We start from the raw sequence: 24,613 nt of genomic DNA, 5'->3' as shown, positions 1-24,613 counted from the left end.
ACGGGATTTATCACAATATTTATTTATACGTACGAGAAATTCGCGCTATTGATGCCTGAAATATACGGTGGCCGTAGGTCTATTGGAAGGAAAGGTTTTGGCGGAGTGCCTCTTGCAGTCTGCCGTACCTAGGAGTGAAAAAAACCAATAATAAAACCAGGAAAAAAATTATCTACTCCCGCCTCGCCTTCCTTTTTTCCCCTCCATTTCCCCCCTCTGCCCGCTCTCTTCCTTTCACAACTCTCCCCCCTCAAAAAATATCAGCCGTCTTTTGCTGGGTAATTCCGCCTGTCGACATCTTCCCTTCGATTTTTTAGACATCTTCCAGTCAATCCTTCAAAATGTCCAACGACGACGCCCAGGTGAGTCTTTTGCGACAGCTGTATTATGCCCCTCCGTGCCCTGTCTCTTTTGGTGGTGGTGGTGGTTGTGGTGGTCGAATGCGATCGATGTCGGTTGCTTTGGCGAAAATCGACCACCCCGCATCCACATTGGCGAGAGAGCCCCGCGGATGCTTCAACGCACCACGGCTCTGCACAGAAACTCGGGCAACACGACGCATACGAGCATCAAATACCACACCAATTTCGATTCCATCCTCCTGCCATCATCATGCCGAACGACGTCCATATTTTGAGTTGGCTCAACCGCTAACGCATCGTCTCCGAACAGCATGAGATGACCTTCGAGTCCACCGACGCCGGTGCGTCTCTCACCTTCCCCATGCAGTGCTCTGCTCTGCGCAAGAACGGTCACGTCGTTATCAAGGGCCGCCCCTGCAAGATCGTCGACATGTCTACCTCCAAGACTGGCAAGCACGGTCACGCCAAGGTTCACTTGGTCGCCATCGACATCTTCACCGGCAAGAAGCTTGAGGATCTCTCTCCCTCCACCCACAACATGGACGTCCCCAACGTCTCCCGCAAGGAGTTCCAGCTCGTAAGTTGCCACAAGTCTCGTTACATTACCAATATGGGCCTTGTTTGCTAACATGACACCCTCCACAGATCGATATCTCCGACGATGGTTTCCTCTCCCTCATGAACGACGATGGTGACCTCAAGGACGATGTCCGTCTTCCCGACGGCGAGATTGGTGAGAAGATCAACAAGCTCTTCAAGATTGACGAGAAGGACACCAGTAAGACTTCCCACCCCTCACGACGACAAGCTTGTCGAGCAACACAAAAGAGGTCATCACTAACTGACAACTACAGACGTCGTCATTCTTACCGCCATGGGTGAGGAGGCCGCCGTTGAGGCCAAGGAGGCCCCCAAGCAGGGTTAAGCGCTGCAACTCTACCATATCATCAGACAATGACTTCCACAAGCGCTCAATTCAAGCGGCCTTGCTGGCAGATGTTGGCAGACTGGGGACATTTCTTGCGATATTTCTTGGCGCTTCGAAATTAACGGTATCCCCGTCAGTCGTTGCGTAGGCTATATCTGGACAGGACTTGATACTGGGTACGCGAACTTGACAACTGCAAGACATGTCGCACGACTTTTTTCCTTTGTTTTGTCTGTCCCACAGACTCTTAACGACGATCAGACTAGCAATGGGATAGGTGAAAAAAATGGGAGAGCCTCGCGGTGGTAGCAGATTTGTCCGATGGAAAAGCGGTACATATCTCCACCACGCGGTCTCTGTTTTTCGTTCAAACTCTATGTACAGATTTAGTGAAAACGCCAAATGTGTAATGCCCATGAAAGTGATTCGACTACAAGCTGCATGTTGTTGCTCCTACATTTATAAGTCTTACCTCGTTCATCTGTAAGAACCGTGAAGTTTTGATAGGCTCCTTTTCACGATGACGGCTTAGCTATCGTGGGCTGTCAGTATGAGTGAGGTAGACTCAGCTGGTTAAGCTATGTGACATATTACTTACCTAAAACTAAATGCTTGAAATCCCTAAATTCGATAGTCCCTTTTGAGCACTCTCAAATCTTGGTCTGAAGATAATATAATTCGGGGGCTGTTTTGTGACAAACTGCCTGCCAGGTTCCGCCTGCCTGGTAAAGGTGCGTCCCGAGAAACGGGCACCGCGCACTGTCAAAAACTTCACCAATCTGGTGACGATTTTGCCTAGATCAACTTTGCAACCAAGTACGACCAACCTATCAGTCAGAGCACCATGGCCCCGGAGAGGGACCTTCATAAGTTTCCAAAAGGAGAACGATGTGAATTTTGCGGTTCCCGCAAATGGTATCTCGAAAATGGTTTGAGATTCTGCGCCAAGGAAGGCCACCAGCTTCAAGTTTGTCCAAGCCATGCTTTGCATCTCCTATGATGAGCCGCAGCTCACACTTTCAACCAGGGATATGTTGAATTTGACCTTGGCGATGAGGATTTCGGCCAGAAGGGTCGCGTGGCTCGGAAGGAGAAGCAGATCAAGGAGCGCATCAGACGAGTGCTCACCGGCCAGCAAGCACGAGATTTGTATCTTGAGTGCCTGCAGCTCATCCTCAGAGAGCAGGTAATATGGCTGGTCACCACAAAGGAACATAAGCCGGAACTAGAGACGACTGTCCGCGATCTTTGGGATCTTCGCATCTCCGGAGCTGCGACAGCTGTTCAGGATGACTCGGCCTCGGAGGGAGAGCCCTCGCTATTCAGCTCGCAACTCGACCTCGCCCAGGATGAGGAGCACCAGTCTCGGAACCGACGAGCACAAAGATGGACAGGAGAGAATGGGAGCGAGTGGCCGGCACCCCGAATGATTGACACACTAGGCCTTTGCTTCCTGGGGTGCATGTTGCTGAGAATACCCACGCGTATTGGTGATCTTTGCAAGTGGGCGAGAGGGGGGAGCATCCCGTACAAAGAAGCTGTTGGTACTACTTTCGGCCATATTTGAATCCTCCCTAACAAATCACAGTATCGCCAGCTACCTCAGGAGATGCGTGATCGATTGCCAACTTGGTATACAACACCGCTGAAGTCGACAAACCTAGCTGCCTTCGAGAATGGAGAACTGCACGCTTCAGTCATGAATTTGGCTTTGTCGTATCATCTCAATTACGGCATGATCTTCCCACCGCTCAACGATGTCCTGATGACATTACAGTATGCACGCGAGCTGGGCCTGCCTAGTAGGTCCTCTGGCCATGACAAAAGATGGACTCGACTGACGACTCCCAGTTGAGACGGTGGCGATTGCGCGCCGCGTTCCACCCATCGCCAACTTAACCTTCAGTTTTCCACTGGAGAAGACCCGAATCCGTCTCATAAACCAACCAGAAGTTCTCCTGGTCACCATCCTTGTCCTTGCTGCGATGCACTGCTTCCCACTCGAGGACAACGTGCCAGCTCCCCAGGACGAGAACAACTTCATCGTGCCTAAGCTTGACTGGAAAGAATGGAAGAGGATAATGACTCCAGCCTTGGCTCCAGATGAAGCTACATCTACCGTTGACTACACAGGCGTTACGGCGTCTCAGATCACATCAATGAGCCCGAAAGAGCTAGATGAGTACTTTACACACCTTTCACTGCTGACTGAAGCACACAGTGAGTCAAAGTACCCTTGGGTTTGCTGATCCGGTAATTGACAACGACTTAGCCGAAGAGAGCCTACTCGCGAGGTACTTTCCCGTCGACGAGCAAGCCCCCAAACATACAGAGTCCGAGACAACAGGGGATGAGATGGCTGGAAGGCTGCGCGCTGTCCAAACACAGGCTGCATCGTTTGTCGACTCAGATGCACACAACAGACTTGAGGAGGAAAGTTTGCGAACCAGTCGATATCACTCATACAAATCTGAGGGAGACCTTCCTCCCATAGGCAGGGACTTCTTTCAGCTGGCGGCGCGGCTGGCAGGGCTGTCCGTTCCAATGTTGGTGCGAGCCGTCAATATGCTCGAGGGCCACATTGTGACCTGGCAAAAGGAGCAACGCAGGGCAGCCAGCGAAAGACGTGAACGATCGCGTTCTTTCGTTTCTATGGAGTCGGATACTGAGCAGCCGACATATACCGAATAATGCTCCGTTTTGAGGAAGGCCATTACGGGCTGTGATACGCCCTCCTCAAGAGACAGAAGTTGGTGGGCATGTAAGTGTTCTCAGCTCCTTAGGATGGGCACAAGTGCACAAGTTGGAATTATCAGCGTCGAGATACCCTTAAAGTAGAAAGGAGTTTTTGTCCAGAACGAAATGTAGAACCCGTATATTTCGTCCTTATTGTTCCCAGTGTCGAGTATCTTGTATGAGCCAGAGACCACTTCCAATTCATCGGCATATATGGACTTTTCCATGGCGAAGAACACAAGGATAGTAAAGGAACTAGAGGATGAGCCTGTTGAAGTATGTAGGTCATCGTAACTCAAGAGTGAGGTGGGTGACACCGGGCAGACCCGTAATTTCCACAGGGAGCCCTCCGCAGCCTCCTCACTTTCGCACATACATGAACGCTCGGACCATGTCCGTACCCGCGTGCCCTAATTAGGGCTTGTCGGTCGCTCGCGCCGCAACCTCAACACTCATTCTCAAGCCCGCCCCACCAATTATTTGCCGCGATCACCAGAACTTTCTCGGTAACAACAGCCAGTTCACGAACGTCGGCAAGAGTAAGTGATGAGAGCCCCCTGCACGGCGAGACGGCGTCATGCTGCGCGCCGCTGCTCTGATTGTTGATTTTTGGCGATGCTAACGATATTTTGCGTGTAGTGCAGATGTGAGCCAACCCCGAACACCCCTCCCGCCCGATGCCGAGCGCAACAAATTCTCTTTCCATACGACGACGAAGTCCGAAAACGCCGAATGTGCTGACGATGGTGGTTGCAGTTTCGTGAAGACCCTGACGGGTAAGACCATTACCCTTGAGGTCGAGTCCTCCGACACGATCGACAATGTCAAGTCCAAGATCCAGGACAAGGAGGGCATCCCTCCTGACCAGCAGCGCCTGATCTTCGCTGGCAAGCAGCTTGAGGATGGCCGCACCCTCTCCGACTACAACATCCAGAAGGTTAGTCTCATTGCGCGGGGCACTTGAAAAGAGGGGGAGCAAAGCATCCGGGTCGCTGGGGATTATGAAGATATGATGGGTCAAAGAGACATGGAAACTGACACACCAAACAGGAGTCCACCCTCCACTTGGTCCTCCGCCTCCGTGGTGGTATCATTGAGCCCTCCCTCAAGGCTCTTGCCTCCAAGTTCAACTGCGACAAGATGATCTGCCGCAAGTGCTACGTAAGTAGCCTCTACTCTCATCCCCCGCCAACCCAGGTCGGCCGCGCGACCTAAGCAAAACCTAACATGGATTCATATAGGCTCGTCTTCCCCCCCGTGCGACCAACTGCCGTAAGCGCAAGTGCGGTCACACCAACCAGCTCCGCCCCAAGAAGAAGCTCAAATAGACGATTCATTACGGTTGCGGCGTCACGGGTTCTGGCATTCTGGAGAGGATGGCAGGGATACGAATTTTCCTGGGCTTTGTGGTAGCATTACTTTCCATCGGCAAGCAGTTCGTCGAATAAAAACTGAATTGGTCGCCCTCCTACCTCAAATGTCAAAAGGAAACACAACCCGGACTACCCCGTTTATGCCTTGTCGTACATCAACAAATGATGTTTGGAGGCTGAGAGAAAAATCGTTTGGCGAGAGAGCGCGCCTAGGCGTCCTGAGTGCAGCATGGAGATGCTAATGAGCATGAGAGACGTACTATGATGGATGCGGGATGGCGACTGACCTGCCTCACAATGCTCCATTGACTACAGTGGAAAATCAGCACAGTAGCGAAATACAGAGCCTCAGAACCATATCTCGTTCAATTTGGTGATGCACGTCATGCATGTGGACATCGTGATTTTGATCTTATCAGATAGTGTCTATTGCTTCTATCGAAATTCTTCTGAGCACATGGTGTGAAATGGCGTGTGCTTGCATAAAACTGGGACGCGATTTATCCGCATTAGTGCAACGTTGGTATGGCTCTTACAGGGATGTATCCCTTAGTGGAGACTTTTTCTTCCCAGGGAGCTGCAGGGCCAAACTGCGTATGTGGGATTACGACACCTTGTCCAAAGCTCGAGGTGTTCCTGTTCGTACGTACACACGTATCGACCGTCCCAACTTGTCCGACTTCACGATCTCCAACGACGACGACCCAGTAGCCCAGAGCTTCATTTCCACAACTCGACGAGGCATAAAGCAGTGTCGGAAACCAAGGTCGGATTCTTCTCAGCTTCAATAGCCAATCATGTCACGGTCCGGGTCCGGATACGACGCCGTCGTGGACGTCGACGACGAGGTGAGAGCTCCCTTCCTTACATCTTCCTCGCAAACGCCCCCAAGACTAAACGCACTTCCTTTCGCAGGGCGACCTCGGCCATACCGACCTCCAAGACGATCTCGAATTCCACAGCTCTAACTTCAATGACACGACGCCGGGCACTCGCAAGGCGCCTGCGTCAGGCCTCCCGCCGCCTGCGACAGCATCGTCCGGCTCCTCGAAGCGCTTCCTCTGGAGCATCAACTTTTACGCCCAGTACTTTGACGTCGACACCTCGGCTGTACTCTCTCGCTGCTGGGCTGCGCTGTACCCGCGCGCCAACTTCCTCGACGTCTTGGAGGGAAACCCTGACCTCTACGGCCCCTTCTGGATCGCCACGACCGTTGTCTTGATCCTTTTCCTCGGCGGCACCATCAGCCAGTACCTTGCGAGCACAGGGTCAGGCCCGTTCGCCTATGACTTCAAGCTCTTGAGTGGTGAGACTCCTTGACAATTAGCTTACAGTCCTCCATGATGATCACTGACATTACTCCTCACAGGTGCCGCCGGTCTGATCTACGGCTACACGCTCTTCGTCCCTGTCGCCCTCTACCTCGCCCTACGCTACTTCGGCTCCGAGTCCGCCAACCTCCTCGAGCAGTGGGCTCTCTACGGCTACGCCAACCTCATCTGGATCCCCGTCGCCCTCATCAGCTGGTCCCCCATCAACATCCTCAACTGGGTTTTCGTCGCCGTCGGCTGCGGCCTCTCCGTCGCCTTCCTCCTCCGCAATCTCTACCCCGTCCTCAGCGCCACCGACCACCAGACAAGCAAGATTCTGCTCGTCGTTGTCGTCGCCCTCCACCTCGGCCTCTCGCTGGCCATCAAGATCCTCTTCTTCGCCCACGGCAGTCCCGTCGCGAGCAAGGACCCCGCGGCGCCGCCCGCTACGCCCGCTAACCCCCCTGCCGAGGGAGCGCCTCCCACCTTTTGATTCACCCTTGGGGTTCTGCAAAGTCACCACTAGAAGAACCTTTCAGAGACTGTTATAGAAGAGCGTGCGAAAGGAGCTCGTCACTTGCATTTTGTCTACTTTTGGAACATGGGGGATGCTGTGTCATCCGCCGGAGTGTAGGGTTTCATGTACCATATCTGTACAACGAATATCATGATCAAAAGTCGCCGTCTATCTTACCATGCCGTGTGCCGTGTCGTATGACACACCTCTCAAGACTTGAATCATACACGCCAACCGCGTGATAGAAAACCTGATGCTATTTCAATCCTGCCCAATCTGCTTTCCGCCCTTCTCAACCTCTCCCCCCTTCTTTGTCCAGTCCAACCAGCTCCCGGGGTACTCCCCGACCTTGGACCACCCAGCATCCCTCGCCAGCGTCGCCAGCGCCCGGCTCCGCACGCCGGCCTTGCAGTAGAACACCAGCTCCGTGTCCTTGCTCGGGCGCGGGTACCCGTACCGGTCCTCAAAGTCCTCGTCGGCGATGAGGAAGCTCTCGGGCGCCGTGGCGACGGGGATGTTGAGCGCGGTGGGAATGCGGCCTGTTTCTACTAGTTCGTGTGGTTCGCGGGCATCTGTTGTAGAAAGGGTGGGTTTAGTTAGCCGAAATGGAACGAACAATCCCATGAATGATCAGCCTGTGGCTGTGAGGGAGCGAAACGTACCGACGATGACGACGTTGCCGGGATCCTTTGCCAGCTCCGCCATCTGCTCAAAGTCCCAGATCTTGCTCCCGTTCGCCGAGATCTGGTGGTAGTCGTCCTCCACCCTCTCCTTCTCCGAGGAGAAGAAGCGTGCCGTTGTCGCATGCGGGTTCGTCGTCACTGCAGCAGCAGCTCTCGAGCGCAGAGGAGTCGTAGTCTTCCCCGGAACGGCGCGGGCGGAGAGAGTCGACGTCGCCGCGGCGGCAAAGGACCGTCTCGTCGTGGCCGCCGCTGTCGGGGCGCGGGCGAGCTGGCTGCTTGCCCGGAGGGCGTTGGCGCATACGCTCCTTGTGGAAGCCATCTCTTTCTGTCTTTCTGTCTTTCTTTTTTTTTTTTTTAGGGCCTATTGGGGAGGGAACAAGTTGCCTGAAATGGAATAAATCTCGCGATTGTCAAAGAGAATAGAGAGCGTCTTGGGGACGGGAGTAGCTACGAAGCTTGGGAGCTGGAAGCTTGGAGAGCTTTAAATTGATTGCGGGAAGCTCTAGCGGGTTTCCTTTCGGCCAAGGGACGGCGGGGCCCCGGGGACCTGGCGCCCGTGCAGCGTTGATGACAGTGCTGCCCGCTTTTTTCCTGCAGCTTTGGCCGGTCTCCACTGATGGCACTCGGGCGGGCTTCATCTCTGTTCGACGACTTGGCTCTCACCGGCTCCTTGTCCATTATATCTATTTCGCCGACCATCACATACTATCCTCTCCGGGGCCCATTCACTAATATTGATCCAATAGGAAAAGATAAAATAGGTGTGATATTAACAACCGCTCGCGTACCGTCTTGGTTGACAGCCATTCGGCATTCATTTCTACGGTTGATGCTACGCGGCTTCCTCATCTTCATCAACGTCCATGTTACTCAACGCACAAGGGGGCTCAAAGATATTTGAAGTTTCTTTTTTAGCCATTGGCTCTGAACTGAGTCTATCGTCACCCAGCATCATTCGGATCGGCCGTTTACCCAATATCCATCCTCGTTGAGGGATCATAGTCCCTGAACAACTCAAAGTCCGCGGCATCGCCCGCTCTTTTTAGGACTGTTCTCCTGAAAAAATTATGTACACATAAACGTCTATTACAAGTTTTAGTCTAGGGGTCTGGCGTTGACCAATCTCGACTCGAGTTTTACGAGCCTCCCGTTCCGAGAGTCGATTAAAGTGGTGTCTGACACTGACAGGGGCGCGCTAGCGGTGGTCTTGCAGCGTCAGCCGGGCCCAGCTCATTCATTGGGCGAAATCACTGCCAGCCCGCAGCCTAGGGAAAAGAGTTATAAGAGACCTATGCCGTGCGCTCGTTGAAGGTAAGAGGGCAGTCATCCTACGCCTGTTAGTTTCCTGTTTTTCACTCTTTTATGGGACGATTTCCAACATACCATGGGGAAGATGGTAGCGAACACCTTGATCTCCTCCGACTTGGGCGTGGGGTGGTGCACCCAGTCCAACATGACGGAGGCTTTTCCGATCATCAGGGCCAGGTTGAGCTGAGCATAGGTCTGGCCGATACAGTAGTGAGGACCGGTTCCGAAAACGAGGAAGTTCTTGGCGCCCTTCTCCTCCGCATCGCCGGTGTAGTAACGCTCGGGATCGAACTCGTCGGGGCGGTCGTACACCTCAGGATCACGGAGTGCAGGGTAAACGGTGGGAATGACCATGGCGCCTATTTCAAATCAGTACTCACTCAAACTACTCAAGGGCGATAACATGCTTACCCTTGGGAACAGTGTACTCGGGCGTAATGGGGAAGGGCTTCTTAACGACGTAGGGCACCATGAGGACGGGAGGGCGGTAGCGGAGCAACTCGCGGACGACGGCACGGGTGTAGGTCAAAGACTCGAGCTGGTCCATGTTCAACTCAGCATGGCGGTCGCCGTTGCGAACTTTGATGTTCTCTTCGCGGACACGGTCGAGGATGTCGGGGCGCTGAGCCATGGTCTGGAAGAGCCAAGTGGCGGCACTGCTGGTGGCATCCTGGGAGGCGAAGAGGAAGGTGAAGACGGTCTGAGCAATCTCATAATCGGAGAACTCGCGAAGAAGAGGGTGGGGCTTCTCGAGACCCTCAGTCTTGCCAGCGGCCTCGGCCTCGCGCCACTTCTTGGACTCGAGGATGGACTTGACCCAGGCGTCCATGATGCAGGTCACCTCACCTCCGGCAGCCATGCGAACCTTGCTCTTGGCAGAGCACTTGGCGAACTCGCCGATAACCATGTCGGAGGCCTTCTTTCCGTACCAGGGCTTGGTGAAGGGCAGAATGAGGGGGAAGTTGACGAGCTCAAGAGCCTCGGTGATGAGGAAGTAGTCGGTCGAAATCTTGCGGACGGCCTCGTCGGAGATGTAGTAGCCGACGAAGGTGCGGCACGAAACAGCGGTCATGACATCCCGGAAAGCAGGCATGAAAGGACGGGCCTCGCCGCCGGCATCCTTGGTAATCTGGAGGAACTCCTGGAAGTACTGCTTGTAAACTGCCTCCTGGCCGGGCAGGTAAGAGGCCAAAGCCTGGCGGGTGAAGAGGCCGTTGAGACCCTTGCGGAAGTCGACGTGCGGCTTGCCGTCAAGGAACACCCAGTTGGTGGGACCGAGGAGCTTGTGGGCGACATCAACAACACAAGGCTTGACATAGCCAGGAGAGTTGAAGACCTTACGGGCCATGTCGCGGGTCGAAGCAATGACGACGAACCTGCCACCGTCAGACCTCATCACACTTAGAAGTATGTGTGTATATGATAGACGACTTACTTGTGGAAGACAGAAACACAGCTGAGAGGGCCGCTGGCCCACTTAGCCTTGTACTCGGAGAACTTGGGGTTTACAGACTCCAAGAAGGGGCCGATGAAGGGCATCTTGAAGGTAGGGCCAGCAATGGAGCCCTTGGAAGTGATGTAGCTGACTATGGCTTGTCAGATTTTGTTCCATTTCCCAGGCCAGTCCTGGGCGCATCACTTACTCTGGTCATATGCGACAGCGAGGGCCAGCAGCGTGAAAAGGATCGTCACGATGCTGGCGTTGGCCACTTTCTCGATCACGTAGTCGACTTGAGGGGGAATGTTGACATTGCCGAGCTTGGCATTGGCCAACACCGACGTGAAGGTCGTCGCGTTGGAATCCATCGTGGTCGGTTCGAATATCGAAATCGGGGTGCGTGTATTCGGAGGGGAGGCCGGCCGGGCTAAGGAGAAAAAAATATCAGGGCGCGAAAGGGTCGGTCGACAGCTCAGGCGCAACACGCTACAAACAAGTGAGTTTTGCGCTTGTTGAGGTCCTCGGAGAGAAAGGAGGCAGCAGTGAGAATGCCGCGCGAGGTAGGTGAGTTGAACAACACTCTCGGTGGAGGCTGATTAGAAGCACTGAGGGTGAGAAGTGGGAGGGAAAGACATGTTCAAAAGATTAAAGAAGGGAGTTCGATTACCATGGGCATGGACGGGGACGGGACGGGGGGCATGGTAAGAGGTGGATACCCGGACGAGGTTGTTCGTTGTGGTAGGCCAGGTGAAAGTGAACGAGGCAGGTCCCAGTCTCTGCAAGACGGGTCACTGGGATGTACCTGTACCTCCCCTACCTTCCCTGCCACCACAAGTAGGCGCGAACGGGGGTCCTAAGGTCTTTCTACCTTGAGAAACCCACCTCTGCGTTTGAATAGAGAGCGGCCACAGCAGTTTCCGCACGCCAATCGCGACCGGGGGCACAGAGAAGGCGATCAAAACACAATAGATTTGTGGGTTGTCTCCGTTAAGGCCGATGTGGGCTACTGAAATTCTGAATTTTCTTTCCAGGTTCTTGATCAATACCACCTCACTCTGCGGCCTGCTCAATAGGGAGGCCCTATGGACTTTTCGAAGCATACGCAAGGCCTCAATCGCCCAAGCACTCCCGTCTTAGGGACCATCGGACGGCGAGGTGAGCCGGAAGTCTCTTCTTGCCTTACCAGTGCGTCCGTCCCTGTGCGTACTCGGCTCAAGTACCTGGTTCAGCTCATGCTCTCTGAACTCGAGTAGCGAAACTCACTTTACCCCAGAGAAGGTCATTGGGTTTTGATTCTAGTCAGATTTCGATGTGCAGTCTTTCCCATCCTTGCTACGATTTTCGATATAGCTCGCGGCGCAAAGTGAAAGGGAGGAGCGGGGCGGTTATCACAGTCTCAGTTCAATTCAGTATGAATACATGAGACTATCGCAAAGTGCTCGGATGGCCGGTAAGTGGAATGCCCGCCTGCCTATCGTCCAAGATCAAACGAAATGACAATTTGTTCCTTCTGGCTCTGTCTTGCTTAATTAGCCGGGACAGAATCTGCTGCTTCGGCGCATAGATGATAGCGCAACCAGGAGGGCTAGTGTCAAAATTTGTTGGGTCCAACTCGCCTGCTTTTTACCAAGCAACCAAAGGTACTAAGGTACCTACTGTCTACCTAATACCTAGTCGTTGCTTCGTTTCGTTTAGGGGGAAAGAGGGCCGCATTGCTTGCATTGCCCATCCAGTGTCCACCGAGCAGTCAAGGGCAGCTCGCCTCCGAACATTCACACGCATACAATAATCGGCCCAGCACCACATGTTGGCCTGTGGGCTGTGTGACGCGCCCCCTTTGTCTGCTCCGTTACCCGTATGGACATCTGGGCATTCGAATGACCTTTCTTCTGCCCTCATTGGTAGCCCATCGCTTGTCTCGGCCGCCGTCCATGGGGCGCGAATAGGCCGAATGGCGCAAGATCCGGACGTGGGGTTGGTTCATGACCCTGAATCTAGCACACCACTCAGCGATGCGAAATTGAAGCTGTCATGGGCTAATCTTTCTATTGCTCAGCACCTCTCATCCTATCCACGTATTCGTATCCATGCGACCGTCACATATCCTCGGACAAGACAAGGAGCCGCGGGTTGTTTGATGTTCTGGCGGTTCAGCTCTTCTCTTCCCTTCTTCTTCTTTCTTCGTGGTCTGTTTTGTTTTGTTCCCTGGTGTTGAGCATTGGTATTTTGATTGATGTAGGTAAGGTATCCCAAACAGATACTCCGTACACTGAGCGCTATTCAGTCGAGTCGAGAAAGCCGTGTCCAATTAGCTCAAGTCCCATGGTCAACGCAACTGTCAATGTCACAATAAATCACCATGTGTTGCCTAACCCACCCGAGCAAACCAACGCAGCCAAACTGGATTGCGCCAAGCAAAGTACCGGCTACACGCGTCTACTTCTGCCCTCCACGGAATTGTGGCGTCTGTCGGTGACTTGACCACACTCAACTCAATATTGTAAAAAAGTACCTACAATTACACCAATGCACTCTCGGTGGACTGTCTTTCCGAACGGGGCCAGTGACGTTTCATAAAACACGCAGACGAGAATGCACAAATCGTCCGAAGAGGTAAATCTCTTCCACTCACCACCAACATGAACAGGCAGTTTCTCATTTCGGAGCATTGAGCAACGAGTTGTGCAAATGCGACCCTCCCCCGTCTGACAGCAGCGGGAGCTCATCGATTGGCCAATCCAACAGGAACGGCAGCTACCCCTGACCTGTGCGATCTGGGCGGCCCGGCCAATCAAACCGTCTGATCTCTTTTCGGCCTCCGTCTCTCAACCGTCAATCGCGTCACGTGATAACACGAATACGAGACTGCCCCTCCACACATCATTTATCATTTCCATCATTCCCGTTGATAAGAGCCAAATCCAAGCTCCGATTGAGACATGGCGGGGTAATGCCTGATGAGCCGTCGCAGCGCCCGGCCACCGCCTTTGCTGCGGCGTCTCAAGCGTCGCTCTAGCTTCTAGACCGTTTTGCAGAACGTCATGACGCCCTTCTTCTTTTTCTTTTCTTACCTCACCAGAAGTGAGGCGCTGATTAAGGTTTGTGGAGCGCCTGCCGTCTGACTGGTACAGACCACATTTCCGTCGGTACGGAACTCAACTTTCTCAGCTGTCTGGTCCATCTAGAATTATCTTCGTCGCTTGAATTTCCTCCAGAGTTATTCCCTATGTGACTTTCGGTCTGCTCTGCTTGGTCCAAAAGTCATTCAACCTCTTCTTGTTAGTGTGGACACTTCTGTAGTGTAGTACTTCAGGCTTTGACACACCAAACACCGAATTCAGGGCTCTTACAACAGCATGTTTGGATTTAGACCATTCCGAGGTATAATAGGTTGCCGCCGATCGAACCCTGAGTCTCATGCTCGGTATTTTTGACTGAGTGAGAGAGCTCAAGTTTGACATATTTGAGCTCTACGCGGCTGCGAAACTCAGGATTCGGGTCATCTTGCAAGCCATAACATGTCCGCCACATGTATCCGACTGCATCTCGCTTGGCAATCTTCTCATGGTAACTTGAATCGTATCAGGACAGACTTCTTAGTCCATCGTCAAAGATATTTCTTCAAAGCGGGGTTCACAAGCGCGGGAAATACTCATAGCCCTTTGTTGAGACTGGCCAGAAAGGCATTCGCAGTCCGTCTATCGCGGACGGCCAACCTCAAGAGGTTTTAACCGGCCGTATTTATCAAAAATGTTCAGGCGTATGCATAGTAAGGCATCGAAGCTAAAGACGAGTTCATGGCCCTGCAAGCTGGACGGGATAACTGGCGACAGCTATGAGCAGAGCCTTACAATTTCGATGCGTTTTAGCATCAACAAACACCTTTCCCTGGCTTCAGACCCGGTGTAATTAGAGCGCAACTCCAGCTTGTCCGAGTGTCTTCGTGCCATGGTGGTTCTGCCTGCTGGATCGATGTTCAAGCGTCTCCCGTTTCAGAGCCTCTCGTGGTTAATCAATTACAATCGCAAGCGGGAGGTCTGGAGTGAATGGATCTCCTCCCATCCCTTCAACATAAACTATCACCGAAGCCTCTTTGCGTCTTTTGCGTGTGCTGGTGATGAAGACACATAGCCTCACCTCGCAGGGGAGCGGAGCCTTACTGAGATACCTCATGTTATCTATCACGTTGATATGAGTTTTGCAACGCCTCGTGCTCCGAATCCTACTTCCATCGCCCACAAACAAGAAAAACTGTCGTGTCTGAGTCCCATGATGTACGTGAAGTCTCATGCGGAGCGGTCAATGAAGCAAGATATTGCAAAGCCGGGAATAATGATGTTATAACTGAAGAGGTTGAAGAGCTGATGAATAGATCGGGTGAGAAGCAGATGCAGTAGACTGGATTTCAAACTCTGGCAAACAGAGTTTGATTAGATGACCTGTTGACATAGCCAAGTTAATCAAGTTCACCAACAAATTGCGCGTCGCATTGGATGTACAGACTACGCTGCACCTAACCAGCCACGCGGCCCCCATCAGAGTCAGGGATGCTGACGGTTTGACCGCAAGTACAACGAACAGAACAACGATATTGCGTAGTCACGTTACGGTATGGGTAGACGAAGCAACATCCCCCCATTATGATTAAGCTTGTTTTTAGCCGAATAACAAAGTTTCTTCGGCGCCCGGTGTCGAAAGTTTTCATCATTGCAAAGCCCGGGTCTTTGGACGATCAACGCCCGATTCACTAACAAATGTCGTCTGATCTTTTCCCGCTGCGGTTATACAGCCGGATCATCTCTTCCGATTGGGATCAGTGTGATGAGTGAACACTTCCAATGATAGGAGCCCGGAGCCCGGCAAGACTCTTGAAGCCATCAGCAAGCTTCTTCGAGACGCTTCGAGAAGAAGAGAGAAAATGAACAATGTCTCGTTGTTGCCCATGGGCGATTCGGCACCGGCCCCGATCTGTCTGTGAAGCGAGCGTTCGTCACCCGGCCCCACCACGCCTGACGACACCACCTCGAGCAGCGAAAGAGGGAGAAAGAGGTATAGACACCGTTTGCTGAAATGCAAGGCGGGTGGGGTAGGTGACTCGGAGTGAGTCAGCTCGGATATGAGCGGGATGCAAGATTGCGACCCGTACACCAAGATCAAGGCCGTGTAAGTGCGGCTACGTACGCAGGCCAGAGGAGGAAACTTTTGCAGTGAAGAAAATTTCGGCGCAAACCATTGGGTGACTGAGTAGACAATTGAGGAATCTTTTCACCGCATTCTTGGCATGGTTTCAAACGAGGCCAAACATCGCGGGAGGGCTACGGTGCAGTAGGCACTTCCGAGTCCAAGTCGGCCGCATCTTACTCCGACTGACACTCCCATGACGCCGCACATGGCATTCGCGATGAACCAACCACAAACTTTGGAAAGAAACATACACACTTGACACTTGATACATTTTCGTTGCCGCAGATATGCAGCTGAAGCCTAAGAAATGTTACGTGAATCTAGGCAGAGTAGGCCTGGGTGCTCTGAGTTTGCTGGGGGGCTTGCTGCCGCTGATGGGGCTTCTCGTCAGGCAGACGTGTCTGTCAGCAAACTCGTACCGGAGGTAAGATAGTCTACTCGGAAATTCTACGAACGGACGTAAGCCATTTCTCCCATCAAACCCTATCTCTATGAAAGTACACATCATCCGGTGCATCTTCACCCCGGGGCGCTTACCTTATCCCCGGCCCCATCCCCCTGTTGGCTCCCAAGACGATCACCTCCAAGGATCTAACCTACACTTCCGCCTTGTATGGCTTACATGGAGCATACGCACCCTTCGGTATCACAGAGTCCCAAGATTCGCATACGTGACTCTAATGAGGCTGGCAAGCTTGCATCGAGGCGCATGAGGCACAATAGGACGCATGGGCGTAATGACTCACACGGCTGTTTCTATCTTACCGAACAACGTCTATTCGTCCTATTCTAGTTCCCCCCCCCCCCTCCCTGTTCGTAAGTGCCGCTCCGGATGTTCGTTCTGTTCGTAGTGTAGGCTTACCCGCTGCTCTGGGAACCGTTTATCTTACGGATACCGGCCGGCAGACTTGCGGGCGGCCACGCGTGACTCCCTTTCCTGCGGATTCCCCTTTGCTCCACACCTCCGAGCTGCACGACTACGACTACCGATGACGCCGTGTCGAGACGCGCAGCTGGGGGGCTATGGTACCTGGTTTCCAGCAAGATGCGTACCCACATCTCAAGTCCATAGTCCCAAAGTGTGTAAGTCATGGAAAGTACCGTACTCTCAGGTCTTGAATTTCAAAACTATGGAATCGACTTGGTATAAGTAAGAGACTTTTCCATCTTCATCCTCAGGTTTGTCTTTCTGGATCATCCTCATCAACATCAAAACAATTCAGAATCAATCAGACAATCGAACACTACTTCCCCCATCTTGATACCAAGATCACCTATTCTATTCCGAGGCTTTATCCGAACAAAACCACCCACCATTAAACCCTCCTCCGAACCATCACAAACCCAAACAATCAAAGCAGCCATGTCCGGAATGCACTCCACCTTCTCCAGCTCCATTACCGGCGACACCCGCCACAGCTACGCTCTCCTCTCCGCGATACAAGAGGGTTCAAAGGCCTCTTCTTCTTCTTCCGCCTCCTCCTCATCCCCCTATCAAAAGGAGGCAGACGCCGCCTCAATGTCAAGCTTCGGCAGCTCCATGTCCCTCCTCAAGAGCAAACTGAACAAGCACTCCGCCGGCTCGGCAAGATCATCATCATCATCATCATCTAAAAAGTCTTCATCCCTGATTGCCCGCCAACGGGCCGCCGAGGACGCGAATACGCAAATCATGTACTCGCAGGCTGCATACTGGCCCTCCTCTATCCGCACCGACTTGTAAAAGAGCCGTCTTGGCAAGAGCAGAACCATTGAATATACGGAAACATGAGAAAATACTGAAATGGAATGCGGCGGCGGGAGAAGGAAATGGTGCCGCCGCCATGCTTGTATGATGGGACTTACAGGAGTTTTGGGAGTTGGTTTCTTACATTTTAGACGGTCGCGCTGGAATAAGCCATTCAGATGGGGTCTTTCTGGGTTAAAATATTTCTTACGTTCTTCGACGTCTACAACATGGCAAATGTCCGAAGCAACACGTATCATACCGGTTTATGCTTAGATTGATGGGAGCAAATATCCTCGGAAAGGATCAGAATCAAAGAGTTCCATGAATGTTACTCAGGGTATCTTGTCTATCAGTAAGGTAGCCTTATATATTCTCAAATAGGATCAAAAACTTTCATTGAGAATGTCCTCGTTCATCTTGACCATCGTAGGACTATACTCTGAGCTTTCCGGCTCGGCGCCAGCCGTAAGTAGAATATCGTCCACAATGCGCTTGCTGGCCTCGCGAGCTAGTATATTTTGTCAGTAAACGGATCGATCACTGCAGAGCTTGCATTTATTAAACAAAAGGCCACTCACCAGGGGTCTGAAGCAGTTTCGACGGCGGAAGCGCAAACTGGATGGTCTTGGGCGGACTCATACCGCCATACAGCCCATGGTCCTCGTCACTATCGCTTTCCCAGTCGATCTCGTACCTTTGCTTATCAAACTTGGCACCGAGATCCGTAGTCGTATCGTCATCGTAGTTGCCTTTGGTAGCAAACACGTCCTTGGTCTTCCTCGCACCACCTGGGGTTTGCACACTCACGCCCGGGGTTCGCGGTCCCGCAGATGCAGTCGCGGCAGCAAGACGCTGTCGGGCATTGCTCTTGATAGGAGACATGAAGGCCTCGCTACGTAGCTTTGGAACGGCCATGACCGGCGAGGACATGGGCGAGTCCTGCTGCCATGCAGGTACGTTTTCCTTCTCCTTGTTCTTGTCATCGCGCTTCAGCGGCGAGACGCGGTAAGTGGGACCCTTGTGCGGCGTAGCCTGGATGCGGAACGTCTTATCAAGCATGCGGTGCATGAGAGGGTCCTTGTGGCTCTGCTGCTGTTGCGGCGGCGCGAACGAGGAGCGTGGTGTCATGGACATGTCTGGAAGACGGGCCGTGTGCTGCGCAAAGAGGACAGTTGAGTCCTCCTCGAGCCCAAGATCCTCGTTCTCCTCGTCCTCCTCGTGCGGTGCAGGTGGCTCGCCTTTCAGCTCGCGCTTGAGTGTCTCGTAGGGGGATTCGAGGTTTGAGAACTGCGGCTTCATCGTCTTTGTTTTAGGTGGCCGGGGTGTGCTGCCAGTGAGGTCATTGTCATCGAGTACGGAATCGTCTGCACGGAAAGTAGAGTCGGCGGTCGAAACTATGGTCATGTCTTCGCCTTCGGTGCGTTGTTGTTGGGGTGTGCGGGTATAGTCGACGGATGTATCTTCTTGAACGGTCGACTCCTCTTCAGTTGCGCCGGTTTCATCATTGCCATTGTTGGCGTTCTCTTCGTAACCGGAGAGGGAAACGTTGGCCGAGGCCTCGAAGAATTGTTTCCAGAACTGCAGGTTCGCTGTGTATTAGCGATGCTGGAGTGCCAAAGTATGAGAATGTCACAGAAATAAGCGCAACACACCTTCGAAGCATCCCAAACGTTTCGCGAATGCTCGCCATATTGCTCTACAATGGGCAAGATATTCGTGGTTACGATACGGTGCGCCTTGCTAAAGTTGTGGTCGATTTCTTAGGGAACGGTTAGCCGATTTGAAATGGATAGGCCAAGTTCTCTTCGATGCGGTGTACTTACCCTGGAGAGTCAAGGTGATAGACTGCTCTAACTTCTCCAACTCTTCTGTGAGAGTGAGATTCCGTGCGGAGGGGCCGGGACGAGCCATGGTGCTAGCTTGTTCGGCGATTGTTGAGCTTGAGGGTCGCAATAAGAGAGCTCAGTTTGTTTTGTTCAAGTGCACGATTTCTTTCGTCCAAAGGAGGGAAGTAAATCAACAAACGCGGGCAGGTGGGATACGCGATGCGGGGCACTGCCAGGGGGTTCGGAGCCGGGGCATCACTTTGGCGGGGCAGGCTACCTTAGCCTCCTGTCCCGTCCATGTTCCGCTTCGGGGCCGCTTGTCATCCCAAGTCTTTGCTATCAGATCTCAATGCACCGGTTCCCTTATTTGGATCATTGTTACAGGGTGATATAATAGATACTGTAAGCGAAAATGATGGAACTCCAACATGGTGGCTAATTATTGATCTAACGCCTGGGGTATCTTATCTGTTCATCAATAGTCCAACCGTTCCTCATCAAACGATCATGCCTTAGAGTAGTAGCCAGACATGTCTAGCTTCAGTACAAGCTGAGCTATGGGGTTTCCCTCTAGTGCGTCAACTCTTCCTGAGGACAGCTTCTCTCCAGCTGTATCCTTCGTTCCGTAATCTCCTTTTTCACTCAGGCCCTTGCAAACCGCCAAGAAAACCTCGACATTCCGCTTAAACATCTTGTATAGGCCCTTGGCGGTAGCGTCACCTTGACCACGAGATTTCCGCCCTTCGTTTTGGAGTCTCGAGTATTGGGCGAACTTCAACACGACCCGGAAAATGTCGTCGAGAAGCTTGAGCACAGGCTGTTGCCGCTTGCGCAAGAGTAGTGCAAGCATGATTCGATCAAGCACTTGAGAATGGTGTTCCCTCAGGCGATCAGGGCTAAGGACTGAGGTAGAGACTGTGCTCTGGTCTTCGGCCCTGAGATCCATCTCAATTTGGCTCAGTAGTTTCTCGAATGCCTGCCACGGCATTCCGATGCCAATATCGAAGATGTAGGAACTGAGGCTGGATACAAAGTGACGAGCTTCGAAGCAGAAGCGAATAGATACGTCATCGACATCCTGCCAGCCCGACTCCCTAGCCGTGACATCGCGGAAGATACGATTGACAGTATATTGCATCCGCAGCACCCGAAGTAGCAGTTTGAAAATTCGGTCATACTGCACCAGAATAACGGGGGCGATAATAGCCCCTAAAGCTGCAGGTGACTTATAGGATAGCCGGAGAAAGTCCAAGGCCTCTAGTCCCGTAGGATCCATGCATTTGTCGATTTCCTCATTTGAGAGACTCCGGACTCCGAAACTAAGATCCCCGGGGAGTTCGTTCTTTTCGCCATCTCGAGGTCTTGAATCTTCGTGCAGCGATCCCTCATAACTTTCCGTTAATACTCCCATCAGGGCCAAGCGTAGTTCAGAACTGGCGGGTGGCCAAGTGTCCCTACCGCTTAATCGTAATCCCATGACTCCGCCTTGGTGAGCAACACCAGACTGTCTCTCTGCCGTCTCGAGATCTGGGTCGAATAGGGCATGGGAGAGGCGGCTGCAGAAGAATCCGTTACCCAACAAGTGGAACTCTTTCTGAAGCTTCAGATGCTCGCGCAAGTTGTGGGATGTGAAGAGCAGTTTCAGACTTTCCCTGCCCACGACTCTAGATTGCGCAGATATGATGGACCCGAAGGAGAGGATCGGAAGCAGTGACCAATGCGGTGTAAAATCAGTGCCTGCACTGGCGATTTCGGTCGTAACATCAGACAAGCGATCCCTAATGATGATGCCTAGCAGGTCTTCGGACGTCGAGTCGGCAATCGGTTTAGCGAAGTCCTGAATAGATAAAGCCAATTTGCTTTGTAGCTGATTCTCGTCTAGACCAAACAGCTGCAATTGATAGGTCGCTGAGTTTCCAATCGGCCAAGCTGGTGCCGCTGTTTCGACTGATCCCTGCAGAGAAAAGTTCTTGATGGCTTCAAGAACCGCACTTTCATATGATCGGATCCTATCCTCCAACTGCACGACCGAGTCCCAATCAAAAAGCCACTCAACTGTCGGGGGTCGACTTGAAGAAATAGTGCTCTCTTGTGACAAAGGGTGTCCGGGATGATTTGACCTTATGAAACGAAGATTTCGTCCAACCTCGAATAGAGATTTGACAACATCTTCCGGCATAAAGCTAGGTATTCGCTCAGTATCAAGACGGAAATCGACCTCGTCGACCTCGTCACCGAAATCGTCCATGTAGGTTTCGGATTCCACCTTGATGAAGCCCTTTTGTCTTCCAACTTCGTGTTTGCTCAGAGGCACGCCAAGTTCACGCCGTGTGCCGATCCACTCTTCGACAAGCTCAATCCAGGGTTTTGATACTCGCCGGAGGACTTCTCGCATCATATCTCTGAGATGGGTCTCGGCGTACTCAGCAGATTGAGCCTGCTGGAATACAATGACGAAAACATCTTCATCTAGATGATCTCGTCGTATCTTTGACACCAAGGACTCAAACTGGCGCAAAGTAGTGTATATGTGCGCGACGAGCGATTGAACTTGGAGAATCGACCGTGGGTGTTGGTGATGCAAGGCGACACTGCTTTGGATAACCAACAGGGCCTTGTCCACAGCGCTCGCCAAAGCAACGCGGCATGGAGTCGGGTTCTTCAAATACGTGCTGTCGACAAACTTGCGAAGTTGACGATATGTATTGCCACACCTAAGACACGAACGCTGAACTTCCTGGACAGCCTTACCCGAATATGCTGGTATCCTGATCTGGGGTAAGGCTGGCTTGAAGGCTTCATGCTCGTCTTGCCAGGAGAAGAACACTGAGTCTCTTCCCAGAGCCAAAGCTAGAAGCGCATTGCAATATGTCCCAGCTTCCACCACGGTGAAGTCAGCACTTCCAATACGTAGAGGATCCTCTTGAAGCCCAATCAAGGCATCAAATGCCCCAGGCCCAGCCTCAGTTATGAACAACGGCTTTTTCGAGGGAATGTCGGGAGATTGGAAGCCTTCCCAAGTCTTGTAGTCTGGTAGCTTCGCGGCGGGCTTGTCAAATTCCAACCAGAAGTCGGCCACTTCTGCCTCTTCCTCTGCTGTGGGCTCTTCAAACGTAAAATCGGGGATCTGGTCCGTGTTCGACTCCTCCTGCTGCGGTGCAGGGTCTATGGCAGGGAGTGTGAAGAGTTCGCTGGGCTGAGGATCGGGAGGACTGCATGAAGAAGGCAACTCTGGGGCTGAACATGAAGTAGGTCAGTATGACGACTAAGATCATCTTGGGTTCGAGAGGCTCTACCTGTCAGGTCGAGAGCAAAGAAGCCAGTGTCGGCCCTTGGCAATTGGTCATTTAGCAATTTGGACGGCTTCCGGAAGTCTGGAATCGCGAAGACGTTTGAAAGGTCATCTTCCTCGAACATGGTTGTGCCGACGGTGATATTGCGATGTGGAACATTGGCGTAGACGGATATGGGGCGCAAAGCCTGCAATCAGTGACATTGCATCTCTGAGGATTCAGGTTCGATATGACGTTTCTCCCAGGCACGTTTAGGGATAAAGCTAAATGAGCAGCTAGGGGCCCCGCGACGCGATCTGGCGCGTCACATTCAAGCACAACCTGCTGAGCACGACCCCTGCATGTCTCTGCCCGATTCCGATCATCCCCGCAGGTTTGGCTCCTGGCGGCTGAAGAGCCTAAGACTCAAAAGGTACCTACCCTGCGACGCGGGAAAGCAGGTGGAACCAATCGAGAGCTCTCAATGCCTCAACCCGCTAGAGCTCTCATCCTCCGAAGCTTCTTTTTTCAACATGTACCGAAGCATCTGAACGACAGCCTTACTTCCTCCATATCATCATCGAGCACCACATATACACGCGCCAGAATACAGGAAGAGCATTCTCTGTAAATCCACGCCGCTGGCCCTCGCTGCCATGCCTCCCAAAAAGAAGGTGCGCAGCAGTGTGTCTGCTGTCGCAACGCCAACGCCAGCTCGCGATGAAGATGCCATGGATGTCGATACACCTGCTGCAGATACTCCCGTGGCGAGCGCGCCTCCGATCAAGCCTTCTGCGGATGAGTGGCCAAACAATCTGTGGACCGACGACCAACTCTCATCTCTTTACAAAGGAGTTATCCGGTGGAAACCAGCAGGCCAGTTCATCGGTACTAGCAATCCCAATTGAATCTGACAGTCAAATCGTAGGCATGCACAAACACTTCAGGATGATTGCTATCAGCGAGCACTTGCGGAATCACGGAATTGACCCCGACTTTTACACCCACACACGTATCCCCCATATCTGGACGAAGCTGCGCACCTTGTACGACCTTAAGACGATCGACCAGCGAGAAGACTTCTACGACGCCCAAGAAGATGACAACTATGACGACCGATTCAAGGAGTTCACTCTTCCATACGACGAGTTTGACGATATGATGATGGAGCGTCGCCTTGCCGATGCTAGTGAGCCTCCAACCTCACCACCCGAATTCGAGCTTACACCACCACCGCCCTCTCCCGGCGGTAGCAACGCTGGCGGAAACACCAGGCGGCGAAAGCGCGCCTCCACAGTGACCAAGACTCGCGCCAGCACCGTCGAGGATACCGAAGATGCTGGCACAGACACTGCGTCGCCGCCTCCAAAATCGGCGCGGGTGGCCAGGAGTCAGAAGAGGGCTGCCGGCAAGGCTAAAGCCGAGAAAGCTGAGAAGGTCGAAGAGCCTGAAAAGCCAAAGAAGTCCGGGAAGCCGGCGAAGGCAGAGAAACCCAAGAAGGGCGGGAAAGCTGGCAAGGCTGAAAAGGCCGACTCGACGAACTCGGAAGATGACAACGATGATGACGAAAACTCGGGCGGGGATGAGGACGGGTCCGACTCGGACGAAGAAGAGCAAGATGATCGCAATGAGGCTGAAGACGGAGAAGATGGAGACGACGGCGACGAGGAAGAGGAAGGTGATGGGAGCAATTCTGGCGATGGTAGTGGCTCTGGTGATGCCGGTGACTCTGGCGGCTCTGGAGACTCCGATGATGGAGACGAGGAGGAAGAGGAGAGCGCCGAAGATAGCGGGACCCCAGTATCGCGTTCGACAAGAGGTGCTGCCCGAGGTCGTGGCAGAGGCAGAGGCCGAGGTAGAGGACGGGGTCGGGGACGTTAGCAACGAGGTCGGATGCATTAGCTAAAGTCGACTGTAGTCCCACCCGCCACAGCAAACAGGCTGGCG

General features: G+C 52.8%; 9 protein-coding genes across 9 annotated transcripts; 5 read left to right on the top strand and 4 right to left on the bottom strand.

Moving 5' to 3' along the window:
* Positions 1 to 341: 341 nt before the first annotated feature.
* Positions 342 to 1,287, top strand: CTAM01_03347 (eukaryotic translation initiation factor 5A; the record flags this gene model as incomplete). Its single annotated transcript, XM_060519383.1, has 4 exons — positions 342 to 362; positions 673 to 939; positions 1,008 to 1,140; positions 1,217 to 1,287. The coding sequence occupies 4 exons, from the start codon at positions 342 to 344 to the stop codon at positions 1,285 to 1,287; spliced, it is 492 nt and encodes a 163-aa protein (XP_060386382.1).
* An 847-nt stretch (positions 1,288 to 2,134) lies between these two features.
* On the top strand, positions 2,135 to 3,981 carry CTAM01_03346 (uncharacterized protein; the record flags this gene model as incomplete). Its single annotated transcript, XM_060519382.1, has 5 exons — positions 2,135 to 2,257; positions 2,318 to 2,830; positions 2,879 to 3,092; positions 3,142 to 3,510; positions 3,563 to 3,981. 5 exons carry the CDS (start codon positions 2,135 to 2,137, stop codon positions 3,979 to 3,981), a joined length of 1,638 nt encoding a protein of 545 aa, XP_060386381.1.
* A 2,215-nt stretch (positions 3,982 to 6,196) lies between these two features.
* CTAM01_03345 (Yip1 domain-containing protein) lies at positions 6,197 to 7,202 on the top strand (the record flags this gene model as incomplete). The annotated part of the gene is made up of 3 exons (XM_060519381.1): positions 6,197 to 6,247; positions 6,315 to 6,705; positions 6,769 to 7,202. 3 exons carry the CDS (start codon positions 6,197 to 6,199, stop codon positions 7,200 to 7,202), a joined length of 876 nt encoding a protein of 291 aa, XP_060386380.1.
* A 285-nt stretch (positions 7,203 to 7,487) lies between these two features.
* CTAM01_03344 (rhodanese-like domain-containing protein) lies at positions 7,488 to 8,228 on the bottom strand (the record flags this gene model as incomplete). The annotated part of the gene is made up of 2 exons (XM_060519380.1): positions 7,488 to 7,798; positions 7,889 to 8,228. 2 exons carry the CDS (start codon positions 8,226 to 8,228, stop codon positions 7,488 to 7,490), a joined length of 651 nt encoding a protein of 216 aa, XP_060386379.1.
* A 970-nt stretch (positions 8,229 to 9,198) lies between these two features.
* Positions 9,199 to 11,023, bottom strand: CTAM01_03343 (cytochrome P450; the record flags this gene model as incomplete). The annotated part of the gene is made up of 5 exons (XM_060519379.1): positions 9,199 to 9,237; positions 9,293 to 9,576; positions 9,629 to 10,593; positions 10,653 to 10,803; positions 10,861 to 11,023. 5 exons carry the CDS (start codon positions 11,021 to 11,023, stop codon positions 9,199 to 9,201), a joined length of 1,602 nt encoding a protein of 533 aa, XP_060386378.1.
* Positions 11,024 to 17,202: 6,179 nt separating this feature from the next.
* On the top strand, positions 17,203 to 17,562 carry CTAM01_03342 (uncharacterized protein; the record flags this gene model as incomplete). Its single annotated transcript, XM_060519378.1, has 1 exon — positions 17,203 to 17,562. One exon carries the CDS (start codon positions 17,203 to 17,205, stop codon positions 17,560 to 17,562), a length of 360 nt encoding a protein of 119 aa, XP_060386377.1.
* A 389-nt stretch (positions 17,563 to 17,951) lies between these two features.
* On the bottom strand, positions 17,952 to 19,479 carry CTAM01_03341 (DASH complex subunit Ask1; the record flags this gene model as incomplete). Its single annotated transcript, XM_060519377.1, has 4 exons — positions 17,952 to 18,076; positions 18,147 to 19,146; positions 19,221 to 19,327; positions 19,392 to 19,479. The coding sequence occupies 4 exons, from the start codon at positions 19,477 to 19,479 to the stop codon at positions 17,952 to 17,954; spliced, it is 1,320 nt and encodes a 439-aa protein (XP_060386376.1).
* Positions 19,480 to 19,899: 420 nt separating this feature from the next.
* On the bottom strand, positions 19,900 to 22,811 carry CTAM01_03340 (Spc97/Spc98 family protein; the record flags this gene model as incomplete). The annotated part of the gene is made up of 2 exons (XM_060519376.1): positions 19,900 to 22,631; positions 22,691 to 22,811. The coding sequence occupies 2 exons, from the start codon at positions 22,809 to 22,811 to the stop codon at positions 19,900 to 19,902; spliced, it is 2,853 nt and encodes a 950-aa protein (XP_060386375.1).
* Positions 22,812 to 23,322: 511 nt separating this feature from the next.
* Positions 23,323 to 24,547, top strand: CTAM01_03339 (CT20 family protein; the record flags this gene model as incomplete). Its single annotated transcript, XM_060519375.1, has 2 exons — positions 23,323 to 23,554; positions 23,595 to 24,547. The coding sequence occupies 2 exons, from the start codon at positions 23,323 to 23,325 to the stop codon at positions 24,545 to 24,547; spliced, it is 1,185 nt and encodes a 394-aa protein (XP_060386374.1).
* Between the last annotated feature and the right edge of the window lie 66 nt (positions 24,548 to 24,613).

This window comes from Colletotrichum tamarilloi, assembly GCF_030869305.1.
Source record: "Colletotrichum tamarilloi strain Tom-12 chromosome Unknown Scaffold_7.1, whole genome shotgun sequence".
Taxonomy (NCBI): domain Eukaryota; kingdom Fungi; phylum Ascomycota; class Sordariomycetes; order Glomerellales; family Glomerellaceae; genus Colletotrichum; species Colletotrichum tamarilloi.
This window is presented reverse-complemented; position numbering and strand designations above follow the sequence as displayed.